Source organism: Schistocerca americana, chromosome 1 (genome assembly GCF_021461395.2).
Source record: "Schistocerca americana isolate TAMUIC-IGC-003095 chromosome 1, iqSchAmer2.1, whole genome shotgun sequence".
In the NCBI taxonomy this organism is placed as follows: Eukaryota; Metazoa; Arthropoda; class Insecta; order Orthoptera; family Acrididae; genus Schistocerca; species Schistocerca americana.
The window spans coordinates 1,247,827,965-1,247,854,055 of NC_060119.1; the positions used below are offsets into that span (position 1 = coordinate 1,247,827,965).

Below are 26,091 nucleotides of genomic sequence, written 5' to 3' on the forward strand. Positions count from 1 at the left end.
TTTATTTATTTTCGTTTGACATCGTCACTGGAAATGTGAACTAATTTACATGTGTAAATGTCCAACTGTCGCCAGTCATTAGATTACAGTCGTTTTCAACGAAAGGAATTCTAAACAGGAAACAAAATAGCTTCATACATCGAAAATACTGCTGAGCTTAAACTTTTTTTAAAAATGCGCATTAGAAAAGATAAATATTCCCGTCTTGCAACTGAAAGGGGAAACTTTATAAGATAAAAAAATTTTATTTGATAAAACAAGTAACTCTCTTTTGCCTCTTCTTCAGTCCCCCACCCCCTCCCCCAGCGTGTACAATCGCAAGATATTTCATTAACATTCAGTACTCCTCACCCCATAGTCAACCAAGATACCTAAAAAGAGCACCAATATGTTCACAGTTTCTTGTAAAAGCGACCCAGTACAAACGTAACTTCCTCAGATTTACAAATAAGGTAAAGAAGCACGAATTCTCTTGCTGCTGGACCATGAAGTTGTTTTTGTATGTCAATCCTTAAAACAGGTGGACATTTAAGTTCAGAAGTACACTGTTTCTTAAGCAGTGTAATGAATTGCACAATTAATTGATTCCAGAAATCTCTCAGAACGATGTGTGTTGATCAACTACTGCCAATAGTTTCACATTTTCCTGTGTCAGGGAGGGAGACACCACTATTATGAGTATGCCTGCAACAGACCTGGCGTCCGCCGTGCCTAGCTGACGTGACGTCACGAACAAGCGCCGAGGCCTCCCTTTGAGTCGGTGTTGGTCCAGGCCAAAGGAGGTGCAACGCCATAATCATGACCAGGTTACCGCCTGCTGCTTCACTCGCTAGACAGTATCGCCCGCAGAGATTTTTTTTTTTTTCAATCTAATTTCTATTTCCAGAATGAGATTTTCACTCTGCAGCGGAGTGTGGGCTGATATGAAACTTCCTGGCAGATTAAAACTGTGTGCCCGACCGAGGCTCGAACTCGGGACCTTTGCCTTTCGCGGGCAAGCGCTCTACCAACTGAGCTACCGAAGCACGACTCACGACCGGTACTCACAGCTTTACTTCTGCCAGTACCTCGTCTCCTACCTTCCAAACTTTACAGAAGCTCTCCTGCGAACCTGTAAGAAGGTCGTGCTTCGGTAGCTCAGTTGGTAGAGCACTTGCCCGCGAAAGGCAAAGGTCCCGAGTTCGAGTCTCGGTCGGGCACACAGTTTTAATCTGTCAGGAAGCTTTAATTTCTATTTGTTCGCGAACTGCAATACCTTCTAAGCGTTCCACGCTAATTGAGACCATATAACCATGGTCTTTTCCTGGTGATGATGATGATGTTTAGTTTCTGGCTTTCTGGCGCGCTCAACTGCACCGTTGTCAGCGCCCCTATGATGTCCCAATCTTCACACAGTCCAATCTCGCCACTTCCATGAATGCTGATGAAAATGATGAGGACAACACAAACATCCAGTCCCCGGGGGAAGAAAACCCCCATTTCGGCCGGGAATCGAACCCGGGACCCTATGATACAGAGGCAGCAACGCTAGCTGCTAGACCACCCGCTGGGGTCTTTTCAGAACGTACTTCTAACCAAAAAGCGATTCTGCTAGCTGGAGTCCAACGTTTTTGTTAATCATGCCTTTTGCGATCTTGTGGAGATATTCTCGTAGCAACTTTCCTCCCCTAACAAATATTTCTTTATATCTACCCGAGAAGTGATATACCAGTTTTCTTAAATTTAGCTATAAATTTTTTTAATGTAACTAAATATTTTCTTGAAAATATTCGACCCCTACTGCTTTCCCTCTGGGGTTGCATTTCCAGAGATACTGAAACACGTATGTTGTTTATTTCTAATAGAGAAGTCAAACACCAACTGTCACAGATGTAGCCTTAATATCATTTTAGTAGTTTCTTAGTAATTATTTACTTTCAAAAAAGTTTCACCCACCGTTTTGCCCCCTTAGTGCTTGAATTCCCACATATGCTGAAACACGTATTTTTTTTTTAATTTTCTGACAGAGTAACCAAATACCAGTTGTTGTAGTTCTAGCTTCAAAATTCCCTTAATAGCGAATTACTTTCAAAAAGTCTTTCAGCCCTTATTTCACCCCCTTAGGAGTGGAATTCTGGCCAATCCCTTCTTATACGATGTCTACAGTATAAGATCCACGTCCTCTTCCAGCGTCAAGTTTCTGTCCTTAGCAGATTATGAATCAGTGAATCAGCCTGACCCCAGTTCATCCCCTTAGGCGTTGAATTTGCACGAACAGTGAAAAAGTATTTTTTTTAATTATAACAGAGAAGCCAAATTTTATTTTTCATAGATTTAGCTTTAAAAATGCTTTCATAAAATAATATTGTCATAAAACATCTCATCTGCTATTTCACACCCTTAGGGTTAGAATTTCGAAAAATCCCTCCCAAAACGACACCTGCAGTATAAGATCAATACCTTCTTCAGATTTCAAGTTTCCATCGTTAGCGACTTGTGCTGGGCTATGATGTCAGTCAGTCAGTCAGGATATTGCCTTTTCGTATATACAGATTGGCTCAGAATGCCAAGTTCTTTGTCAATTTCACACAATTTGTAATCATTGAAATAACACTGCTACCTTCTCAGCCCGTCAAGATTCATTTCTTTTGCTCCTACCCTTTTGGGTGTTTCACTTTCTTTGTCAGGGAGTGTACTAAGAACTGCCTATTTATTTTACCAAGTGTGTTCCGTTTTATTCATGAGAAACGTCATCAGTGGAAGCTTTTGTGGCTTCATTTCCTCTTACATCTCGAAATATATTCAGCTTGCACATTGTCCATGTATTCCTGCGTTTGGCTTAATTTTACTTCTGTCTCGCAGCTGTGCTCCAGGTCAAAGTGAAATTAATCCAAAAACTATAGTGAGAAACGTAAAAAAATCTGGAAAATGAATACGTAGACGATGCTTGTAAATGTACGCCAAAAAAAAAAAAAAAAAAAAAAAAAAAATGCTGACTCGGACGTCGTTTTGAAAGAATAGAACAAAACCCGATTACTAAAATAAACATGCAATTTTTAGAAGATGCTAAGACGGATTTGAAATACGTTTAGTAATTGAATAGCAACTGCGGATGCCACGGCTACACAAATAATGAGCTCATGACCGCTCTGTTCATAGAATGACTTCTATCCCTCATGCAGAATGGTACAGAAACAGCTTTTTCTTCCTGTTACTGGGCCGTTACAACTGCCGTTGCTTCCAGTGACTCTCCGTGCACTTCAGAAATAGTATAACACAAGTAATTCCTCTTTTTTTAAAGTAATATAGTAGAATAACTAGTACTCCAAATTCTTCATTATGGCGATACTGGTACATTTGTGACATTTTTTTTCCGTATATGTGTTTTCTCCCTTCGACCGATTGTAATGATTGCGTGGAGATAAGCGTAGAGACTGTTTAATTTGTTAGCTTTACCGTCTACTCAGTAACTGAACTCCCTCACAACAAGGTATAATCCTCTCTATACCACTACATAACGGGGCTATTTACTCAAAATATGTTTTTAGGTCAGGAACCCGACTTAGGAACGATATTCCAAAAAATCTCAGAAAAATTGCACACTTTTCCAGCTTCAAAACAGTTAAAGGAGCAACTTCTATCTGAATAGCTGTCTCTTCTACAGAGATCACTGCGCTATAACACCTCAGCACCCATCTCCTTAACATTCCCTCTAAAAAAAACTCGGCCCTAAACACCGATACCATTTTTTTACATAGTAGCTCTTGCAACAGCTTTACAAAAAGATACCAGTATCAGTCCACACAGTGATAGGGGCAGATAAGGCATCCAAATGTTTAACGCGCAACAGGAAAACAGAAACCGAGTAAATGAGAACAATAGGGAGAAAATGTTGTGTAAGACATTGGGGAGACTAAATCAGAAAAAGAAGGGAGACTTTTCCGAGCACAGCTGATCGACAGTGGTTTGGCCAGGAGTACAATAAGAACTGCTAAACTACCACGGCATAGATGACTGAAGTTACCTGTATGAACTAGGCAAATCAGAGAAGACATGATTAATAAGGGCACGTACAGAAGAGTAATAAGACACATCCGAAAAGTTCAGGAAACGTGAGAAATAGCAGAAGACCCTAACTGACCGATTGAGGCCGGCTACAACTCATAGTACGAAGAGATACTGGAAAAGGAATGAAACTGAAGAAGCATAAGCTATACCTGACCCACAGAAATTATCACAACTGTATTTCAGTTGTATCCATGACTGAGCCATAAGTACGCATGGAAATTGACAAGCTTGGTAAATAACGTACAGTAATAATTCTATAGTCTGTAGATCCTGATTCGATGTAACTGCACCTGAAGGTCCTAATAAAATAAGTAACTTCGGCTCGAGACATTTTTACGCTCTCAATCCCACCGCAGTTCCAAGAAATCCTTCCTCCTGCTGTACGCGGTCCGCACAGGTGGGAGCCACGGCCAGGTTTTATCGGGTTTCGCCAGGCAGCAGAAGCTTTTAGAGCCATCCTCCGCACTGGGACCGTTCCGAGCGGAGATCTGCCCTCCATCTGAGTGTTCCGCTGCTGTAGGGGCCACCCGATGTTTACCTGCCGCGGGAAGCACTCCAGTTAAGCTCTGCTCGCCATTCGTCACAACACTTCTCCTCTTCTGAGTACACACCGGCCACTGCCCAGCGGTTCGACGGTTTACACTCGCAAATTTTCATCCTGAGATTCTGGATTCCGATCACACATAAAAATGTAAAGCCGTGCTGCATCCGAAGGATTGTTGAATACACTGGACTCCTTTACTGCGTGTCATCCTATAGGACGTGGTATCTCCTTACTTTTCTGACCTTACAAATCTCTTAACCAGACAGTTATACGGACGCATATACCGGGTGATCAAAAAGTCAGTATAAATTCGAAAACTGAATAAATCACGGAATAATGCAGATAGAGAGGTACAAATTGACATACATGCTTGGAATGACATGGGGTTTTATTAGAACCGAAAACAAATACAAAAGTTCACAAAATGTCCGACAGATGGCGCTTCATCTGATCAGAATAGCAATAATTAGCATAACAAAGTTAGACAAAGCGAAGATGATGCTCTTTACAGGAAATGCTCAATATGTCCACCATCATTCCTCAACAATACTTGGAGTCGAGGAATAATGTTGTGAACAGCACTCTAAAGCATCTCCAGAGTTATGGTGAGGCATTGGCGTTGAATGTTGTCTTTCAGCATCCCTAGAGATGTCGGTCGATCACGATACACTTGCGACTTCAGGTAACCCCAAAGACAACAATCGCACGGACTGAGGTCTGGGGACTTGGGAGGCCAAGCATGACGAAAGTGGCGGCCCAGCACACGATAATCACCAAACGACGCGCGCTTGAGATGTTACACGCGTCTAGCAATTTTTTTTTTTTTTTTTTTTTTGTTCTAATAAAACCCAATGTCATGCCAAGCATGTGTGTCAATTTTTACCTCTATATCTACATTACTCCGTGGTTTTCAAATTTATACTGACTTTTTGATCACCCTGTAGTTTGATGTGGATCCCTAATCATAGTACAACTGACAATTTTACACACATACAGGCCAGTAACAGACGTGAAAGAAAAAAGTAACAACGAAGTGAACTCTGATAAAAACAGGAAGAGATTCGCCAAATGTAGTACGTTATATGGCAAGCAATCATAGACAATTACAAAAGAAAGAGGGAAAATATCTGAATAATACGTGGTTGGGAGAGACATTCTGAAAGTAAAACAAGCTCACAGAATGATAAATGAAGACATAAAACTGATAATAGGAGATGAAGGAAAAGAAGTCGAAATAATGGGAATGAAGAAAATATCTTTGCTGAGATTTTGCAAAGAAAGGACCTACAACAATGAATCACTGGCGATTCTAGGGAAGAGGAAAGGAAGAAGAAGACGAGGAATGCTGGTTGAGATTAAATGTGGACAAAGTTCCAGCAGTTTAACAAGGATGCGCTGGTCAGAGCATGTGGAAAGCATCAAGTCAACACTTTTGGAAGAGCGATACACCAAAGAAGAATACTTACCAGCCGTTTAACGAGGATGCACCGGACAGAGGATGTGGAAAGCATCCGATACACCAAAGGAGAATAGTTACAGGTATCACTGTGCGAGTGTGATCCATGAGGAGAAAAGGTTCTACGTTAGCAGCAATCTCATTGGCTGCGTTACATATTAATACGCGGATCGGCGGAAGCAGAATTTGGTCTGTCTCTAAGACAGCGCCATCTCGTAGTGCGGAGACAGACGAGCGCTGCGCCTGCGCTGTTGTTCTTAGCGGGGCGCGCTCTATTGGGAAAGTTGTGTACGCGCTGACTACGTGGAACTATGTACACAACAGTCAGCCATCTGTTCGTCAGAACCACTCGAACACCCTCATCGTCTTTTTGTGGTGTAGCCCTTCTGGAAAGAAACTTCTTCGCTCTTCTCATCACAATTTTATCCTAAGTTCAGGTTGCATTTTTAATGTAGTCTTTTTGCTTTAGATTCCCCGCACATCCTGTGTATTTCATTCTTAAGTTACTTGTATTTCTGTAATCCTGAATTTCCCTGAACAGTTTTGAACGTTCTCCTTTCGTCGATCAACTAAAGTATTTCTTCCATTACCCTTGGTTTCTTTGGAGTAAGCTTCCTTGTTTTTGTGTTTTTCTTTCCAACTTCTATGACTGTCCTTTTTAGATTTGTCCATTCCTTCAACTGTACTGCCTACTGAGCTATTCCTTATTGCTGTGTCTAAAGCGTCATAGAACTAAAAGTGTATCTCGTCATCCCTAGTGGTTCCGTCTCCCACTTCTCTGCCCATTGATTCTTCCTGACTGTTCTCTTAAACTTCCCCCTACTCTACAGCATTACTAAATTGTGATCTATATCTGCTCCTTCGTATGTCTATGGTCCAATATCTGATTTCGCTCTATCTGTCCATGAAGTAATCTAACTGGAATCTTCATAACTCCCAGCATTTTCCATTTATATCTCCACTTTTTGTGCTATTACTACCTGAAATTTATTAAAGAACTCAATTAGCCTTTGCTCTCTCATTCATGCTGCCAAGCTCAAATTCTCCCATAACCGTTTCTTCTACTCTCTCCCCTACACCGCGTTCTAATCTACCACGATTATTAGGTTTACATCTCCTTATCTCCCTTATGTACCGAATTATCCTTCAACACCCTCATGTACTTTATCCCCACCTTATTCTTGCAACCTCGTCATGTATACCTGAACTATTGTTGTTGGTGTTGGTTCGCTGTCGATTCAAGTAAGAACAACCCTATCACTGAACTGTCCACAGTAACACATTTTCTGCCCTACCTTCCTGTTCATAACGAATCCTACTCCTGTTATACTATTTTTTGCTGCTGTTCATGTTATCCTATACTCTTCTGACCAGAAATCTTTGTCTCCTTTCCGTTTCACTTCACTGATCACCATTCTATCTACATTGAGCTTTAGCATTTCGCTTTTCAGATTTTCTAGCTTCCCTACCACGTTCAAACTTCTGACATTCCAAGTTCCGACTCGTAAAATGTTACCCTTTCATTGATATTCAGTCTTTCCCTCATGGTCTGCTCCTCCTAGGCAGTCCCCTCATGAAAATCAGAATGTGGCACATTTGCTAATGGAGGTATCATCATGAGACTTTCTCAGTGACAGAGCACGTGTCCCATGTATACACATTATGTGTCTTTACCGTAGTGGTATCCTCCTTTCAAGACACTGTCCATTCCGTTGAACGGAATGGACAGTGCCTTGAAAGGAGGATATAAGATGAACATCAACAAAAGCAAAACGAGGATAATGGAATGTAGCCAAATTAAGTCTGGTGATGCTGAGGGAATTAGATTAGGAAATGAGACACTTAAAGTAGTAAAGGAGTTTTGCTATTTAGGGAGTAAAATAACAGATGATGGTCGAAGTAGAGAGGATATAAAATGTAGACTGGCAATGGCAAGGAAATCGTTTCTGAAGAAGAGGAAGTTGTTAACATCGAGTATAGATTTAAGTGTCAGGAAGTCGTTTCTGAAAGTATTTGTATGGAGTGTAGCCATGTATGGAAGTGAAACATGGACGATAACTCGTTTGGACAAGAAGAGAATAGAAGCTTTCGAAATGTGGTGCTACAGAAGAATGCTGAAGATAAGGTGGGTAGATCACGGAACTAATGAGGAGGTATTGAATAGGATTGGGGAGTAGAGAAGTTTGTGGCACAACTTGACTAGAAGAAGGGATCGGTTGGTAGGACATGTTTTGAGGCATCAAGGGATCACAAATTTAGCATTGGAGGGCAACGTGGAGGGTAAAAATCGTAGAGGGAGACCAAGAGATGAATACACTAAACAGATTCAGAAGGATGTAGTTTGCAGTAGGTACTGGGAGATGAAGAAGCTTGCACAGGATAGAGTAGCATGGAGAGCTGCATCAAACCAGTCTCAGGACTGAAGACCACAGCAACAACAACAATCGTAGTGGTTTCAGTTGTTTTGTGCTTGCTCGTGCCATTGATCATCGGTGATTTTTCCGCTCTTTCCTTCATATGCAGGAAGTCTTCGGCGACCATTGGTGATGATTTTTACTCTAAATGTAAGCAGCTGTGAGGTTCGAATCCGGGACAGAGACCGTTGTAGTTACTAGGCAAAGATGCTACCGCTTCCATTCTTATATTTTTATGATACAGGAAATGCCTGTACTGGCAGAAAATAACGGACGCAGTCGGCTTCAGGCTGGGTGGAAAAAGGTAGGCCTGGGTCCAATCACAAGGTCTGGCTGCCCTGCCACTGTGCTGTTCCCTCGATAGCAATGGACTTTTTCTTTTGCTTTTAATTATTCTTTTTATTTCATTTTTTTATCCTTTGATCTTGGTATAAGAAAATGAAACAGAATCGCAGTTAATTCTACATGGCTTCTGCCACTTAACAAAAGAAAAAAGTCACTTCCAGTCGTTGGGTGCTGCGATTTTTTGTTTATTTTGTTTATTAACTAAGAAAGGAGAAGGTGGCAAATGGGACCACAAAATTAAATAAACTCCTTAACAATACTTCTGCAAAGGGACGATGACGAGAATAATACAAGGACCGGATAACTGAAACGGTACGTTGACGACAAAATACGAGTAAAAGGTTCGCAATACTGGCGGATAAGTCATGATACCGTGGCAGGTGCAGGCGGTTCAGATATGACCGCTAGAGCACGGGTGCCGATATCCAATAACATTAGAGACAGACGACTGTAGCGGCCGCTACTGCAGTGCGGAGCGTCTGTAACAACAACAACACTGTACTATTGTACATATAATAATTTTTTCTGATTTTTCGATAAATTAGTGTAATCGATGTTCCGATTTCATTTCTTTTTTTTTCTTGTTTCATGCCATTATGTTAAAGGAACTGTAAACAATTTTCAATGTGAATATTAATGTTTATGTCAAATTTCAAGCAATATTGTAATAGAATTGAAGTGTAACAAACGTTGAATCTATTGTAACATGTTTAAAATTGTAATTGTGCGTCTGGTCCATACGTAGGCAATGTATTAGGATATGTAGAATGCAAAACCTCTGGTGAATACCCTGTCTGTAGGGGAGCGGTAAAAGGTGGATGGCAGGTGAGCGTGGGAAAATGCACACGGGCGCTGCACGGCATAACGGGCTCAGCAGTAGTAGTCGGAGTTGGGCATTGGTCCGAGCAACACGTTCTGGATCGAGGAGGCTCTCCTGCAAGACGTAGTTTCATTGAGCCTCGGATATGCCGTTCCGACGCCTATACAGCATGGCAAAATTTCATAGGCACTAAATGGAAAAGTATTGCGACGCTATGAAGAAGTAAAGTGCCGATACATCAAGAGCCATAGCTGTGATTGTATGTGTGCTCTGTGCCTCGCCATCTCGCCGCCTGCCGACCGCCGCATCGATACGAACAGGTTGAAACTTTTAGTACTGTATTCGTATGGACCAGTGTTACATTTGTTCCATACTGTTCAATAACAACTTAAATTTTACCAGAACTGTCCTATCATTTAATTATCCTCACAACTAACCTAGCCAGGGTCCTTTCCAAATGTTATGCAATCCGACTGTCCCGAAATGAAGAATTAAAGTTCATGTTAATAATAATTACCTGCAGACCCAGCTATGTTAGAATGATGTTTAAAGAACTTTTTTGTTAATGAACTAATAGACGAATAACAAAGGTCTGACAAAGTTGGAAGATAATTTTGATATTGATTTAGTAGTGAAGTTTAATCATTTCGAGATAGACATAATGGTATTTAAATGAGCAGGAAATAAAATGAAAAGAGTAGTAACTAATATATTGGAACTCTTGAGCACATAATGATTTCAGTAATCGAATTTTTTTATACAGTGATCTTAACAGTTTCAGGGTCCCCCCCCCCTCTTTTTTATTCATTTGAATTCTGAAGTGTTCTAGACTGATTTGATCAGCAAAGTTAAAGTTAATATAAAAAACCAAAATTTATCAGTGTTTTACCTTTATAAAAATTGACATTGTGTGTGTGATTCGAAAGTGCTATTTCTAGGGTAACCTATGCCCGATTTTAATCAGATCAATAGACAGTACGAAGTTTTGTAGTAAACATTATAGTGTAGTGTTATGTATTAATGGTTTATCCCTATCAGTACAAAAAGTGAAATTATCAGTTCAATAGATTTTCTGGTTCTAAAATTTACCATATTATGCTGTGTTACTACGTGTTGTTTTGCTTGAACGTACATCAACTTGTACAGGGAAGAAACTCAGTTAATGCCTAATTAGGCTGGCGACCGTATTATTAACAAATTGGTAGCATCTTCTGTGTTGTTTCTTGTCCGTCCTGACGAGTAGTTGCATTTCGGACTTGCTTGACGTATCATTGTTATTACAGAGTGGGTGTAAGTCTGATTTGCCTCCATTCAGGTACACGCGGTCAATTTCTATACAAAAAAGCCTTTCTCATAAGGTGAAGCCCGTCAACTTACCACAGTACAGGCTTTAATGAGTATCGTGTGCCCCGAAGCGCAGTGTTGCACGTGGATGATGACAGCTCACAGCAGTGGCGTGAGCCCACACAAGCGATGGCGAATAGGGACAGCACGTGCTCACACGGGGGAATTAACAACGAGAGTGTTTGCCGGCTCGGGCAGTGACGGCTGGGCAGCCGACTAGCCCGGATCGAACCCTGGTCCACCACGATAGCCGCCAACAGCAGACGACCTAGCAGTCACATAGCGGGTAGGCGGCCGATGGGAAGGCATTTTTCCGGCACCTAATGCTGCGGCGGTGGCAGCGTGCTGACTCATATCAGTTCATTGACTAACGTACTTCCCCTATTGGATAACGGCAGGTGAAGACTGAGAGTACCTGTCTGAATATGGCGGTCTAATTGCAAACCTGATCCGCATAATGTTTTCGGAACTGCAGTGTTTCTGCTCTCTTTAAGGCGCTGTCATTGTCGGGCTGCCGCAAGATAATTTCCCCCGCTCTTCTGTAGCGTCAGCGATTTCACATCTACGGTGGTGCTGCAACAATGTAGCAATTCCTATTTTCAGATCACCGAGCAGTGTCTCCTGCAATCTCTGAGTACTGAATACTTACTTTACATACTTACATGTGCGTGGCTTGGGCCTTAGTGAGCACACGCCTGCTCCAGACTCCATCGTTCTCGGTTGCGAGCCTCCCGCCACCACTCGCCCGCTCCTAGTCCCATGTCCTCGGTGTCCTTATCAATATTGTCCTTCCATCTTGTCCGCGGTCGTCCTCGGTACATCCTTCCAACTACAGCTCCCAGAAACACATCATGGGGCATCCTCCCTTCACTCGTCCTTGCTACATGTCCAACCAGGTCAACCATCTTCTTGTTATTCTTTTTATAATGTCAGGCTGTGCGTACTGAGGAGTACTGAAAAAAATCTCTCAGCACTATGGGACTTAACTTCTGAGGTCATCAGTCCCCTAGAACTTAGAAGTACTTAAACCTAACTAACCTAAGGACATCACACACATCTATGCCCGAGGCAGGATTCGAACCTGCGACCGTAGAAGCAGCGTGATTCCAGACTGTAGCGCCTAGAACAGCTCGGCCACTCCAGCCGGTGAGGAGTACTGAATACATGAAAGTAAAACATTTTGGGTTGTTAGGCCCCGTCATATTTCTTCTATGCGATCGAAGTTCCGACAGCTTTGCTGGAGTATTGTTCAGGATCTTGTGGTGGACATCGAACAGTGTCAAACTTTGGCACCACGAGATCCCGAAGAACATCCCATCAGAAGGGTCGAAACTTCGATCGTGTAGAAGAAATAAGATGCAATTTAACTACCCACAAGATTTAACATTCAATGACAACAGGCCCGAAAGCATGAACGCTTACCATTTTCTTGCGCCAGCACACCCAACTACTGAGGTGACTTGAGACACCTTCTTATGCCATCCTTTTGCTGAGACAATTACAGAAGTCGTCTTCTTCGCTATGCGGAATAGATGTGCAGCACAATAATTATAAACTCATATCATTCTTCATATGTAGGGATGACTTTTTTCTACACTGAAAAAATATAAAAGAGGGATGTTAAGCCGCCTGTTTGCAAGTTCTTTCAATTGGACAACATGTCGGCCTACACCAGAAATCATACCGGGGAAAATGGACCTGCAGTTTAATGTGGAATCCGAAGAACGCGTCTTTCCTGTTCATACCTTCACATCATCGAGTGATGAAGGCTAGCGTTAAGTCAGACTCAAAAATTTCATGACTGATACCATGGCTAAAAACCATGGTCTTTTTTTTGTTACAATTTATAAACTTCTTGTTACCGACTACAGGTTTCAGTCTGCGCTGCAGATCATCTTTAAATCTAAGCTGGAACATGAAAATATGCAATAAAATTTTAAAAAATATTACTAACACTATGACCAACGGTTGTAGAAATGACAACAAAATATTATGAATCCACATATACCAGACACTGCAGAGTACAGTTTGTCAAAAGTGATGTAAAACTAACGTAAAATATAAGGATGTGGCGAGGAAAAATATTTTTATATTCGTATGACATGTGCGTAAGATATAAAGTAGTATATTAAAGCCGTATAGAAAAGATTCCTCCATCAAAAAGAAAAATCAGATATTAAAATAATTAATGATTGCAAGACACAAAATTAAGAAATAGAAGACACATCAACGTAATACATTCCGGCATTTATGATTCGTTACACAGTACATTAATACATAAGAAAAGGGTAATAAAAAGCCTCATAGAACATTGTGGATCCGCACATTTTTGTACTTGTCTATATCTTTTAAAAGATTTTGCAAAGTTAACAGACAAATTTAATTTGCATAGCTTGAATCGTCTAAGGCTTAAAATAAAACTTTAAAGAATATTCCTTTATTTTAAATTAAAATAAAATACACCACTCTTATTCTAAGTTAAGAAATGGGAGCAAAAGAAAACATAGTTACAAAAGTAACTATAGCTTCGTCCAAACAATTAATACAAATTATCGAAGATCTTAAGTGATAATAGTCTGAGAAACCAGAGTGGTCGCTGGAGCGCACCTCACACCACAGCAGTGACGAGCGATGCAATACTGTGTTTATGCGTGTCTCAGGCGGCAATCCGCGCCGAACGCCTTCAATCACTGTCAACTATTATGTATTAGATTAAAGTGTCTTTTAACTCTTAATTTTTATTAATTATTTTATTTCATAGTGAAGGAATCTATTTTTCACCGTTTTAATGACTCATCTATGACTCACACACATCTGACGTAACTATGCAAATATTTTCCCCCAGACCTCCTTGTACTTTCCGTTAATTTTACAGCACTGTTGACAAACTATTCTTTTCTGCGACGGATATGTGTAGATTCATAATGTTTTATTTTCATTTGTACAACCTTTGAGCGTATCGTGTGTAATATCAAACTCCTATAATCCTTATAGTAATTGCTTTTTTTTCCTATTACAACTTAGACATAAAAACGATACGCAGCACAGAGTAAAGCCGGTAGTCGTAGTAAAATGTTGTGACCCGGATAGTGTTTGTTTATTTATTAGAAACTGAAATATTCTGGTATCTGACTGGGATTCGACTCCGCGACTTTATGTTCGTACTTTACCACTTTACAACCACGCCCGACGAGATAAGTTATCTGGGAAGCACTTCATGACGAGAGGGCCTGGGGGGGGGAGGAGGAGAAGTGTTATAGGGCCATTATAGTACTGCTTGCTATTGCCTGTAGGAAAGCTGCAACGCCAGGAAATCGTAATGAAATGCAGGCAGACTTGCTAAGGTTCGATACTTGGTGCAGGTTTTGCCAGTTGACTCTAAAAGTGGATAATTGTATCGTTGTGCTCATGAATAAGCGAGAATAAGCATTCTTGTTCTAATGTCTTCCATGTGCTAGATGACTGTAAACAGTTACGACCGTAAAAGATGTCGGAATATCCGTCCGAAAATCATGCTAAATTGGACAACCAAGTTTGTTGCACTGTGTACAAACACCAGTTCGATATTCATTGGAATCATTGCAAACAAATGTTACCCATACACACAAGGAATAGCTTACCAAATACTCATTGGACTAACTCAGTAGTATTTCTCAACAGTACAGATGGTGTTAATAGATGAAATAGAAAAATATCTAAAGAAGAGCACTACATTTCCTCACAGGTTCATTTCGTAAGCGCCCGTGCGTGAAGTTGATACTCATCACCGCATCTCGTGGTCTAGTGGCTGGCGTTGCTGCCTCTAGATCAAGGGGTGCCGGCTTCGATTCCCGGCCTGGTTGGGGATTTTCTCTGCCCGGGGACTGGGTGTTTGTGTTGTCCTCATGATTTCATCATCATCATCATCCGTGACTGTGGATAGATTGAACTGTACAATAAAACTGGGTTGTGTAACAACTGGGACTTTGTACAGAGGCTGATGACCGAGCAGTTGAGTGCCCCACGAACCAAACATCATCATCATCTTCTTCAAACTCTAGCTGCCGACGGTAAGAGAGGCGCGTTGTCCAACACGTCTAGGTTTCTGTTAAAATTCGGAGAGCGTACGCCGCAAGAAGTGGCAGCGACTGTATTGCAGCCTCCCACATAGATCTCACGAAATCATCACGAGTGGATAATCAAATTATTGCCTCATGTGAGTCTTACCGAATGTCGTTCTTGCGAACCGCCATGAGCGAATGGAACAGGATAGGGGGAAAAACGTTAGCGCAATGAGAAAAATACCTTCCGCAACAAGCTTGTGGAGCACAGTTGTAGAAGTTATAAAACAGGATCGAAAACCTGTGTCTGAATTATTTTCTCGAGCAATAACTAGCAAGACAGTATCACACATGTTGTTATTTTCGTGGGACGTTTCGACTGTAATGTTGGCTTCCGTCTTCTGTTGCAGTGGTGGTGCAGGACTACGAGGTGCAGGTATACCGCGCGCATGCGCTGCTGGGCAACACGGCGGTGCTGCGCTGCGTCATCCCGCCCTTCCTCAGGGACCATGTCTCCGTCTCCTCCTGGTTCCGGGACGACACCATCATCCTGCCAGGATCTCACGAAGCGGGTGAGTCCAGCTCTGTTCCCCAGCCATTCTGCAGCGGAGGTCTCTTGTACAGCACAACAGGCAGTCTTTAGGGTACTGAACTTCTGCTGCGCTCGTAATAAGTTACCGTATACTCCTCGCACTCCATGTGATACAACAGGTTAGATCGTGTTGCTGGAATTCGAGCTCTCATTACGACCACTCAAACACTCCTTAACTCGCCCCAGTAATTTCACGTGTACTGCTGCAGTTGTGCTGCTGTCTTCGTTTGCACTTGTCCTTGGTAAAGTTTTTGAACTCTGGAGCCTAGTACATAAGCGAACAGTACCACGTTATTAAAGGAAACGTGTCATGATGGTATTTAAAACCAATACTTAATGAAAATCACTCATCGTTTCCAACTGTAAATGCATGGAAACAGTACGTTGTCTTTCGCAGGTCTGCTTGGACTTATGAACACCTACAGCTTACTGTACATTGGCAACTGATCGATGTCGTCCAGCCATGAGGGGTTCGTTGTTACATTGCCACTTTCCACACAACTTTCCATTATACAAAACACAGAGGTTGTTTGTCGTAAGCACTTTTCATATTACTCCCACCTTGGCAAGCTGCTATATGCCAAGAAGTTTCTGTTAGGTCCACTTTCAAAGCATATTTATCGAGTGACTCATTTTCATGTTTCCCGGCTTTATTATCTACGAAAATAGCAATTAATGCGTGGTATGACATTAATCCTCAAATACGATAGTGATGTACTTGTTACTCATTTTTCTTTTACATATTTCTAACAAATGGAAGACTTTTGGCGTTTTAGATTCCACTTAATCTTTGAGTTGGTAGATAACAATCTAGCAACTGCTGCAGACTAATTTGAAGTGGTTGTGTTTTTCACTAGCACCCGTTGCCTCCAAACACGTCTCCAACGATTGTCAGGCATATCCGACACTCGTCGGTGAAGAGAACGTGACTCCAATCCTGAGCGGTACATTCGGCATGCTATTGGGTCCATCTTTACAGCGCTGCACGGTGTCGTGGTAGCAAAGATGGACCTCGCCATGGACGCCAGGAGTGAAGTTGCGCATCATGCAGCCTATTGCGCACAGTTTGAGTCGTAACACGACGCCCTGGGCTGCACTAAAAGCATTATTTAACATGGTGGCGTTGCTCTCAGGATTCCTCCAAGCCGTAATCCGTAGGCAACGCCGTTGGATAAGCAGCTGAGCAGCAAGTCGTTTACTCCTAGCTCACTCATTTGTTACATAGTTTAATTCTTAATTTCTTTGCGTGTTTTTGGTTCTTGCATTGTTTAATTCATAAATTTCGGGCGTATTATAGTATTTGAGAGTGTAGCATCGTGTTTTAGTACCTGAATAGTGTAATTTCGCTTAGTCTCCTTCCGCCGCCGAGCAGTGTCAGCAGTGCGCAAGTAGCAGCATTACTGCATTTACTAGGCAATCTTGTATTTTAATAACCGTTTAAATTTTGTCGATTTGTTTGCGCTCTCTGTAGATTAGTTCAGACGTTCTTAGCAAAACAGTTCTTAGCATGGATAGGGACTGCAACTGCTGTGTTCGGATGCAGGCTGAGTTGGCATCCCTTCGCTCCCAGCTTCAGGCAGTGTTGGCTTCGGTCACACAGCTTGAGGCTGTTGCCAATGGGCATCACTGTGGGGGTCGGGATGGGGGTTTGTCGGGGACGGCCAGCTCGTCCCACGCATCCCCTGATCGGACTACGACTGTGGTTGCCCGGGATACTGCCCGCATTGAGGCTGATCCCTCACCTGTGGTAGAGTGGGAGGTCGTTTCAAGGTGTGGCAGGGGGCGAAAGACATTCCGGAGGGCTGAACGGAAAGCCTCTCCAGTTTGTCTGACGAACCGGTTTCAGGCTCTGTCTCAGGCTGATACTGATCTTCGGCCTGACATGGCTGCTTGTCCTGTTCCAGAGGTTGCCCCTCAGTCTGCAAGATCCGGGCAGTCGCAGAGGGTGGGCTTACTGGTAGTTGGGAGCTCCAACGTCAGGCGCGTAATGGGGCCCCTTAGGGAAATGGCAGCAAGAGAGGGGAAGAAAACCAATGTGCACTCCGTGTGCATACCGGGGGGAGTCATTCCAGATGTGGAAAGGGTCCTTCCGGATGCCATGAAGGGTACAGGGTGCACCCATCTGCAGGTGGTCGCTCATGTCGGCACCAATGATGTGTGTCGCTATGGATCCGAGGAAATCCTCTCTGGCTTCCGGCGGCTATCTGATTTGGTGAAGACTGCCAGTCTCGCTAGCGGGATGAAAGCAGAGCTCACCATCTGCAGCATCGTCGACAGGACTGACTGCGGACCTTTGGTACAGAGCCGAGTGGAGGGTCTGAATCAGAGGCTGAGACGGTTCTGCGACCGTGTGGGCTGCAGATTCCTCGACTTGCGCCATAGGGTGGTGGGGTTTCGGGTTCCGCTGGATAGGTCAGGAGTCCACTACACGCAACAAGCGGCTACACGGGTAGCAGGGGTTGTGTGGCGTGGGCTGGGCGGTTTTTTAGGTTAGATGGCCTTGGGCAAGTACAGAAAGGGCAACAGCCTCAACGGGTGCGGGGCAAAGTCAGGACATGCGGGGAACAAGCAGCAATCGGTATTCTAATTGTCAACTGTCGAAGCTGCGTTGGTAAAGTACCGGAACTTCAAGCGCTGATAGAAAGCACCGAAGCTGAAATCGTTATAGGTACAGAAAGCTGGCTTAAGCCAGAGATAAATTCTGCCGAAATTTTTACAAAGGTACAGACGGTGTTTAGAAAGGATAGATTGCATGCAACCGGTGGTGGAGTGTTCATCGCTGTTAGTAGTAGTTTATCCTGTAGTGAAGTAGAAGTGGATAGTTCCTGTGAATTATTATGGGTGGAGGTTACACTAAACAACCGAACTAGGTTAATAATTGGCTCCTTTTACCGACCTCCCGACTCAGCAGCATTAGTGGCAGAACAACTGAGAGAAAATTTGGAATACATTTCACATAAATTTTCTCAGCATGTTATAGTCTTAGGTGGAGATTTCAATTTACCAGATATAGACTGGGACACTCAGATGTTTAGGACGGGTGGTAGGGACAGAGCATCGAGTGACATTATACTGAGTGCACTATCCGAAAATTACCTCGAGCAATTAAACAGAGAACCGACTCGTGGAGATAACATATTGGACCTACTGATAACAAACAGACCCGAACTTTTCGAATCTGTATGTACAGAGCAGGGAATCAGTGATCATAAGGCCGTTGCAGCATCCCTGAATATGGAAGTTAATAGGAATATAAAAAAAGGGAGGAAGGTTTATCTGTTTAGCAAGAGTAATAGAAGGCAGATTTCAGACTACCTAACAGATCAAAACGAAAATTTCTGTTCCGACACTGACAATGTTGAGTGTTTATGGAAAAAGTTCAAGGCAATCGTAAAATGCGTTTTAGACAGGTACGTGCCGAGTAAAACTGTGAGGGACGGGAAAAACCCACCGTGGTACAACAACAAAGTTAGGAAACTACTGCGATAGCAAAGAGAGCTCCACTCCAAGTTTAAACGCAGCCAAAACCTCTCAGACAAACAGAAGCTAAACGATGTCAAAGTTAGCGTAAGGAGGGCTATGCGTGAAGCGTTCATTGAATTCGAAAGTAAAATTCTATGTACCGACTTGACAGAAAATCCTAGGAAGTTCTGGTCTTACGTTAAATCAGTAAGTGGCTCGAAACAGCATATCCAGACACTACGGGATGATGATGGCATTGAAACAGAGGATGACACGCGTAAAGCTGAAATACTAAACACCTTTTTCCAAAGCTGCTTCACAGAGGAAGACCGCACTGCAGTTCCTTCTCTAAATCCTCGCACAAACGAAAAAATGGCTGACATCGAAATAAGTGTCCAAGGAATAGAAAAGCAACTGGAATCACTCAATAGAGGAAAGTCCACTGGACCTGACGGGATACCAATTCGATTCTACACAGAGTACGCGAAAGAACTTGCCCCCCTTCTAACAGCCGTGTACCGCAAGTCTCTAGAGGAACGGAGGGTTCCAAATGATTGGAAAAGAGCACAGATAGTCCCAGTCTTCAAGAAGGGTCGTCGAGCAGACGCGCAAAACTATAGACCTATATCTCTTACGTCGATCTCTTGTAGAATTTTAGAACATGTTTTTTGCTCGCGTATCATGTCATTTCTGGAAACCCAGAATCTACTATGTAGGAATCAACATGGATTCCGGAAACAGCGATCGTGTGAGACCCAACTCGCCTTATTTGTTCATGAGACCCAGAAAATATTAGATACAGGCTCCCAGGTAGATGCTATTTTTCTTGACTTCCGGAAGGCGTTCGATACAGTTCCGCACTGTCGCCTGATAAACAAAGTAAGAGCCTACGGAATATCAGACCAGCTGTGTGGCTGGATTGAAGAGTTTTTAGCAAACAGAACACAGCATGTTGTTATCAATGGAGAGACGTCTACAGACGTTAAAGTAACCTCTGGCGTGCCACAGGGGAGTGTTATGGGACCATTGCTTTTCACAATATATATAAATGACTTAGTAGATAGTGTCGGAAGTTCCATGCGGCTTTTCGCGGATGATGCTGTAGTATACAGAGAAGTTGCTGCATTAGAAAATTGTAGCGAAATACAGGAAGATCTGCAGCGGATAGGCACTTGGTGCAGGGAGTGGCAACTGACCCTTAACATAGACAAATGTAATGTATTGCGAATACATAGAAAGAAGGATCCTTTATTGTATGATTATATGATAGCGGAACAAACACTGGTAGCAGTTACTTCTGTAAAATATCTGGGAGTATGCGTACGGAACGATTTGAAGTGGAATGATCATATAAAACTAATTGTTGGTAAGGCGGGTACCAGGTTGAGATTCATTGGGAGAGTGCTTAGAAAATGTAGTCCATCAACAAAGGAGGTGGCTTACAAAACACTCGTTCGACCTATACTTGAGTATTGCTCGTCAGTGTGGGATCCGTACCAGGTCGGGTTGACGGAGGAGATAGAGAAGATCCAAAGAAGAGCGGCGCGTTTCGTCACTGGGTTATTTGGTAACCGTGATAGCGTTACGGAGATGTTTAATAAACTCAAGTGGCAGACTCTGCAAGAGAGGCGCTCTGCATCGCGGTGTAGCTTGCTCGCCAGGTTTCGAGAGGGTGCGTTTCTGGATGAGGTATCGAATATATTGCTTCCCCCTACTTATACTTCCCGAGGAGATCACGAATGTAAAATTAGAGAGATTAGAGCGCGCACGGAGGCTTTCAGACAGTCGTTCTTCCCGCGAACCATACGCGACTGGAACAGGAAAGGGAGGTAATGACAGTGGCACGTAAAGTGCCCTCCGCCACACACCGTTGGGTGGCTTGCGGAGTATCAATGTAGATGTAGATGTAGATCCACTGCAGTAGTAGCCCTTGGGCGGCCTGAGCGAGGCATGTCATCGACAGTTCCTGTGTATCTCCGCCATGCCCAAACAACATCGCTTTGGTTCACTCCGAGGCGCCTGGACACTTCCCTTGTTGAGAGCCCTAAGGCCTTAGTCACACTGTCCAGCGAGTGCAGCAAGGTGAAGGTTCCCTGCTGTTCTGGGGTGGCATGGAAGGCGCCGTAACTGCTGTACGATACCTGAATGTCATCTTCCGACCGATGGGGCAACCATATCGACAGCATGTTGGCGAGGCATTCGTCTTCATGGACGACATTTCAAGCCGGACGGTGTGGCCGAGCGTTTCTAGGCGCTTCAGTCTGGAACCGCGCGACCGCTGCGGTCGCAGTTCGAATCCTGCAGCGGACATGGATGTGTGTGATGTCCTTAGGTTAGTTAGGTTTAAGTAGTTCTGAGATCTAGGGGACTGATGACCTCACATGTTAAGTTCCATCGTGTTCAGAGCCATTTGAACCATTTGAACAGCGACAATTCGCGCCCCTATCGTCCACATCTTGTTAATGACTTCCTTCAGGATAACGACATCGCTCGACTAGTGGCCAGCATGTTCTCCAGACATGAACCCTGCCGAACATGCCTTGAATAGATTGAAAAGGGCTATTTGTGGACGACGTGAGCCGTCAAACACTCTGAGGGATATTCGCAGAATCCTCGTTGAGGAGTGCGTCAATCTGTGCCTTGATGAACTTGTGGATAGTATGCCACGACAAATAAAGGCATGCATCAATGCAAGAGGACGTGCTACTGGGTATGAGAGGTACCGGTGTGTACAGCAATCTGGACCGCCACCTCTGAAGGTCTCGCTGTATGGTGGTACAACATGCACTGTGTGGTTTTCATTAGCAGTAAAAAGGGAGGAAATGATGTTTATGTTGATCTCTATTCCGATATTCTGTACAGGTTCCGGACCTCTCGGAACCAAGGTGATGGAAAACTTTTTATATGAGTGTATTTTGATAACTGGGTTATACAGTTTCCCGGTATAGTGTTCATAGGTAGTGCACATAGGTAAAGTACTGCATGGTTATCCACGCGCCAAAGACGCCTTTAGTAGTTTACCAACATTTAAAGCGAATAAAGGCTTTTACTGCCTTGAAGTAAATCTGTTTTTGACCATATCAGTAGCGCCGCATTGGTTATCCGAGAAACATGTAATGAAAAATAACGGCACACAGGTGGTTGTTTCTGTTTCCCGTCGCCGGTATTGTCTTCTGAAGGAATTCATCACAATAACTCTGAACGATTTCTTATTAATGGAGACAAGAACTTCCTTTTAAGCATGCCGTGGACCCCTGCACTGAGCAGCATTAAAACGACACGTTCTTTGTCTCAATCAGGATAAGATTTTGACGATTAGTTACGGCAGTGACAGCTGGCTTTCGTTTGCCTTCAATAAAGGTTCACTGCTCGTATCGTAGCAGGTAGCACTCACAGCACTTGGCGCATGCGCAGAGTGAACCTACTCTCTGCTGGTCTGTAAAAGCAACCAGCTCCGACGTGGCATTAAAGGAGCACTCTAAGAAATTATATGTCAAGTCGAGAAGCTCCGACAATGTTCTAATAAGTCGTCTTCGACGGAGAAATGAAAATACTGGCTACTTTAAACGATCCGTTTACTACTGAATTGTCAGTAGCACCGCCACAACATAATGACAAAGTCAAATTCCACCACGGCAACAAAAGACCACGCATACACACTCTAAGCTAAAGACGCACAAAAATTAGCACTAGAATAGTATGCAATACCGCAAGGTACAATGCAACACCACACAGCAGCTAGCCGACAGAGAAGTACCTGATGGTACACTCTTGGCGTCGGTTGGCCGAGACTCGGCAACAGCAGCTTCTCTCCTGAAAATAACGACCAGCTGTACCGTCGAGATGGTGTATCAACTTCACTTGATGACCTGGATGCAAACCCGAGAAGAGTATCAAAACATTTACGTTGCAAAGATTAACAAGACAATGGGACGACAAATATGTTAATGTGTCTAGGTGTTAGTTATTACTTTGTGACAAACGATAAATTAGCTGGAGAGAGTATAGAGGAGTACTTTGGTGCATGTCATTAGCAAGCAGTGACTGGTCTCAGATTTCTTGAACACCCTTGCTCCTTGTGGCAAATGTTGAAGATTCTCATCACACTTACTAGTTGAGAGACATTCTTTGACCCATTCGACCCACTAATTAAATTATTTGTTAACACGTTTCACTGCTTTTGAACGATGCGGTCTTTTCTCGCTCGAAACGAAACAGTTGCCAAGAATGTTCCTTTCTAAAAGCATTCCAGTCCGGTGTAATGTATGGTTCGCAGATATCTGCAGAGCAGTCTTGCAACAGTGTCCTCAGGATCATCCAGTGTGCTACCCACATGAAGCCTTCATAACACTCAGGCACAGTTGGTAAATAGTAGTGGCATTCAAAAATATATCAGTAGAAACAAAAACAGTCTTTACTCTCCACAGCTTAACATTATTCTCACGCAGAAAGGGGAATATTATGCACCCATAATAATCGTTCAAACATCGCTTGTCAGATAAGGTGCTGGTAGGTAAGGATAGTTTTAAAAACAAATTGAAATCTTAAGGTTTTTAACATTGCTGTCAATCAGCGACTGTTGTATAATACAAAATTTTGAAAAATACAGCCCTCAGTCGCGAATACAATTAATTTGTAACCTAGGTTTCGGTGTCACAAGGGACACCGTCTTCGTACTTTCTTACCATTCCATCACTCATAATGTTTTCTCCGTAAACTGCAATCGCTTTTAGGCCTTTAGCACTAAGAAAGCTTATAGCAGCCCGTACTTCACAGTCGACGGGACTCACGATTATCGGAGGCATCTTAAACACTCAGTACACAACGTAAACAAGGACGAATCAGACTGTAATGACGTCAGTGAGTAGATTAAGGTACAGGCTTTCATGTAAAAATAAAATTACTGAGATATCTTAGCATGTCTTTTTTTAATTTCGAAACGGTACTTATTTAAAAAACCACGCTTCGTATAATGTACAACGGAACTCGCTGGAAGAAATTAGTAAATTCTTTAGAAAATACTAACTGGTATCTACTTCATGCAGTCCAAATTATTAAATAAAGGCCTGAAGTTCAACGTTGAACCAAAGTTCCAAAGTAGTGTTTTCAATAATAAGATTACAAACAAGAAGGTAGCCTTGGATACAGCCCAGTTGCCCACATAGAAATGTGATAAAATAACATGTAAGCTCACAGGAATAATTACAGAACTAATTAAACATAATAAGAGCAGAAATGGTGAGATTAATAATGCAAGAAATAGAGTATATTAAGCTAGAAATAAATAAGGTAATAGTATGAAGGTCGATAAAGGGAATGCAATGGTAATTTTGAATGAGGATGACTATAATAGGAAGAACCTTAAGTTCTGTAAGAAAAATAGAATCACAGAAATGAAGTAAGACATGACCAATACATTTAATGACTTAATCAAAGGAAGTTTAAAAAGTGGAAATTTATTTTCTCCACTATGGATGCTTGAGTGTTTATAATAATGCTAGAGCCCCTGTAAGCGAGTCACCATCTGAAATACACAAAGAGGATGCGAGGCACCGTCTAAAATGCATAAAGAGGTTGTGGCAGTTCGAACAATCATTAATTTTATCTTTAGACTGGCATATGAGCTCAGCAAAAAGCAAACATCGCATCGTACTCAGAGAGTTTTATACTTATAAGACGAAATGTAACGTTTGCAATGTGCAAGAGGTAATTCATCAATTTAAAGATTCATATCCTCCAGAACTTGCAATCTCTATGAAAACTGTGTATATCATAAAAAACAATTAAATTATATATTATGCGAGGTTGAAATATAGGAGCTGAAGGAAATCTTAGAAATTATTGATTACTTCAAATCCTGTATAAAGAAGAAATATGTTCCTAACCAAATGGGATTCCCATTGGGAGCTGCCTGGTGGGAAAATGTGGCAGATATATTCCTAAACAATCTGGAATAATAATTTTTAAATCAATGTAATCAGACACTGACAAAATACTATATCACTACATTGGAAGTCACATTGGTGGTACTGGATGGAATCCAAAATTATGTTACGACCATACATGACCAGCTCAGTAGTTTACATGGTCGAGTGAAATTTATAATGTAAAATGAGACCCACAAAATTATAAGCTTCATAAAACTACTATCGTTCAAAATTTACGGTGAAGATACAATATTAAAAGTTAAAAGCCATTGTTAAGTCATATTATACAAATATGCACAAAAATATGTATGTTGACTCCATACTGGCTCTCCAATACGTCATAAAGCGAGAAAAAAGCGTTATGGATGCGCTTTAGGAAGTAGATATATATGCACATGCTAAAAGGAAGTGGAACAATATGTCGAATGGACAAACAGAATCGCGCAGCCAACGTGTTTGTAATATTTTAGGGTAGTGTCTGTTGGAATGGAAGATTATAAACGCTGCTTGTAAGTGCACAACATTCTCGTCACATGTGTACGATTATATGACAGCTTACAAACTCGTCAGACTTCTGTCATTTTTAAATACGAATGCCCGAAAAATGCTTGTTTTAAAATTTATAACTTCACTTTATAGAATGACGTCAACTAAGCATCAACATATTTTTGTGTGTTAAATGGAATACATATCGAATACCAATCCTAAATATAACAACGAAACATCTATAATAGCGAAGCACATGCCTCTGGCATTTACCAGTAGATGCAATCGGATGAGCAGTCGTGACTGTTTGTCGGTATATGTTTCAACAGCTGTTTACTGTAAACAGTTTTTGAATAGTATGGAATCAACTTCGGTAGAACAATCTTCTCTGCAATATATTATGAGTTTCCAAGTTTACATACAATAGCCACTATAGCGATAATGTTATTTTAAGGTGTTGACGAATATAGAATGTCATTCTCGTGTTTACGACAGCAGTGACGTATTAAAATGACAGATGCATATCTGTATACACCCAGAAAGGTTGACGATGTAAATTTATGAGTATAGGAGCTTGTACTTCAGAACAACGAACAATCGAAATCAACCTGATC

General features: G+C 42.2%; 1 protein-coding gene and 1 non-coding gene across 2 annotated transcripts in view; one reads left to right on the plus strand and one right to left on the minus strand.

Annotated features, from left to right (window-relative positions):
* Positions 1–951: 951 nt before the first annotated feature.
* Trnas-cga lies at positions 952–1,026 on the minus strand. The gene has a single exon. It is a non-coding gene; the product is annotated as a tRNA-Ser (tRNA).
* A 3,233-nt stretch (positions 1,027–4,259) lies between these two features.
* LOC124598566 (Down syndrome cell adhesion molecule-like protein Dscam2) overlaps positions 4,260–26,091 on the plus strand; it is a 366,134-nt gene continuing 344,302 nt past the window's right edge. Inside the window, exons 1-2 of the mRNA XM_047136009.1 lie at positions 4,260–4,278; positions 15,421–15,582. Of these exons, the coding sequence (XP_046991965.1) occupies positions 4,260–4,278; positions 15,421–15,582 (181 nt within the window). The remainder of the gene's footprint in view (positions 4,279–15,420; positions 15,583–26,091) is intronic.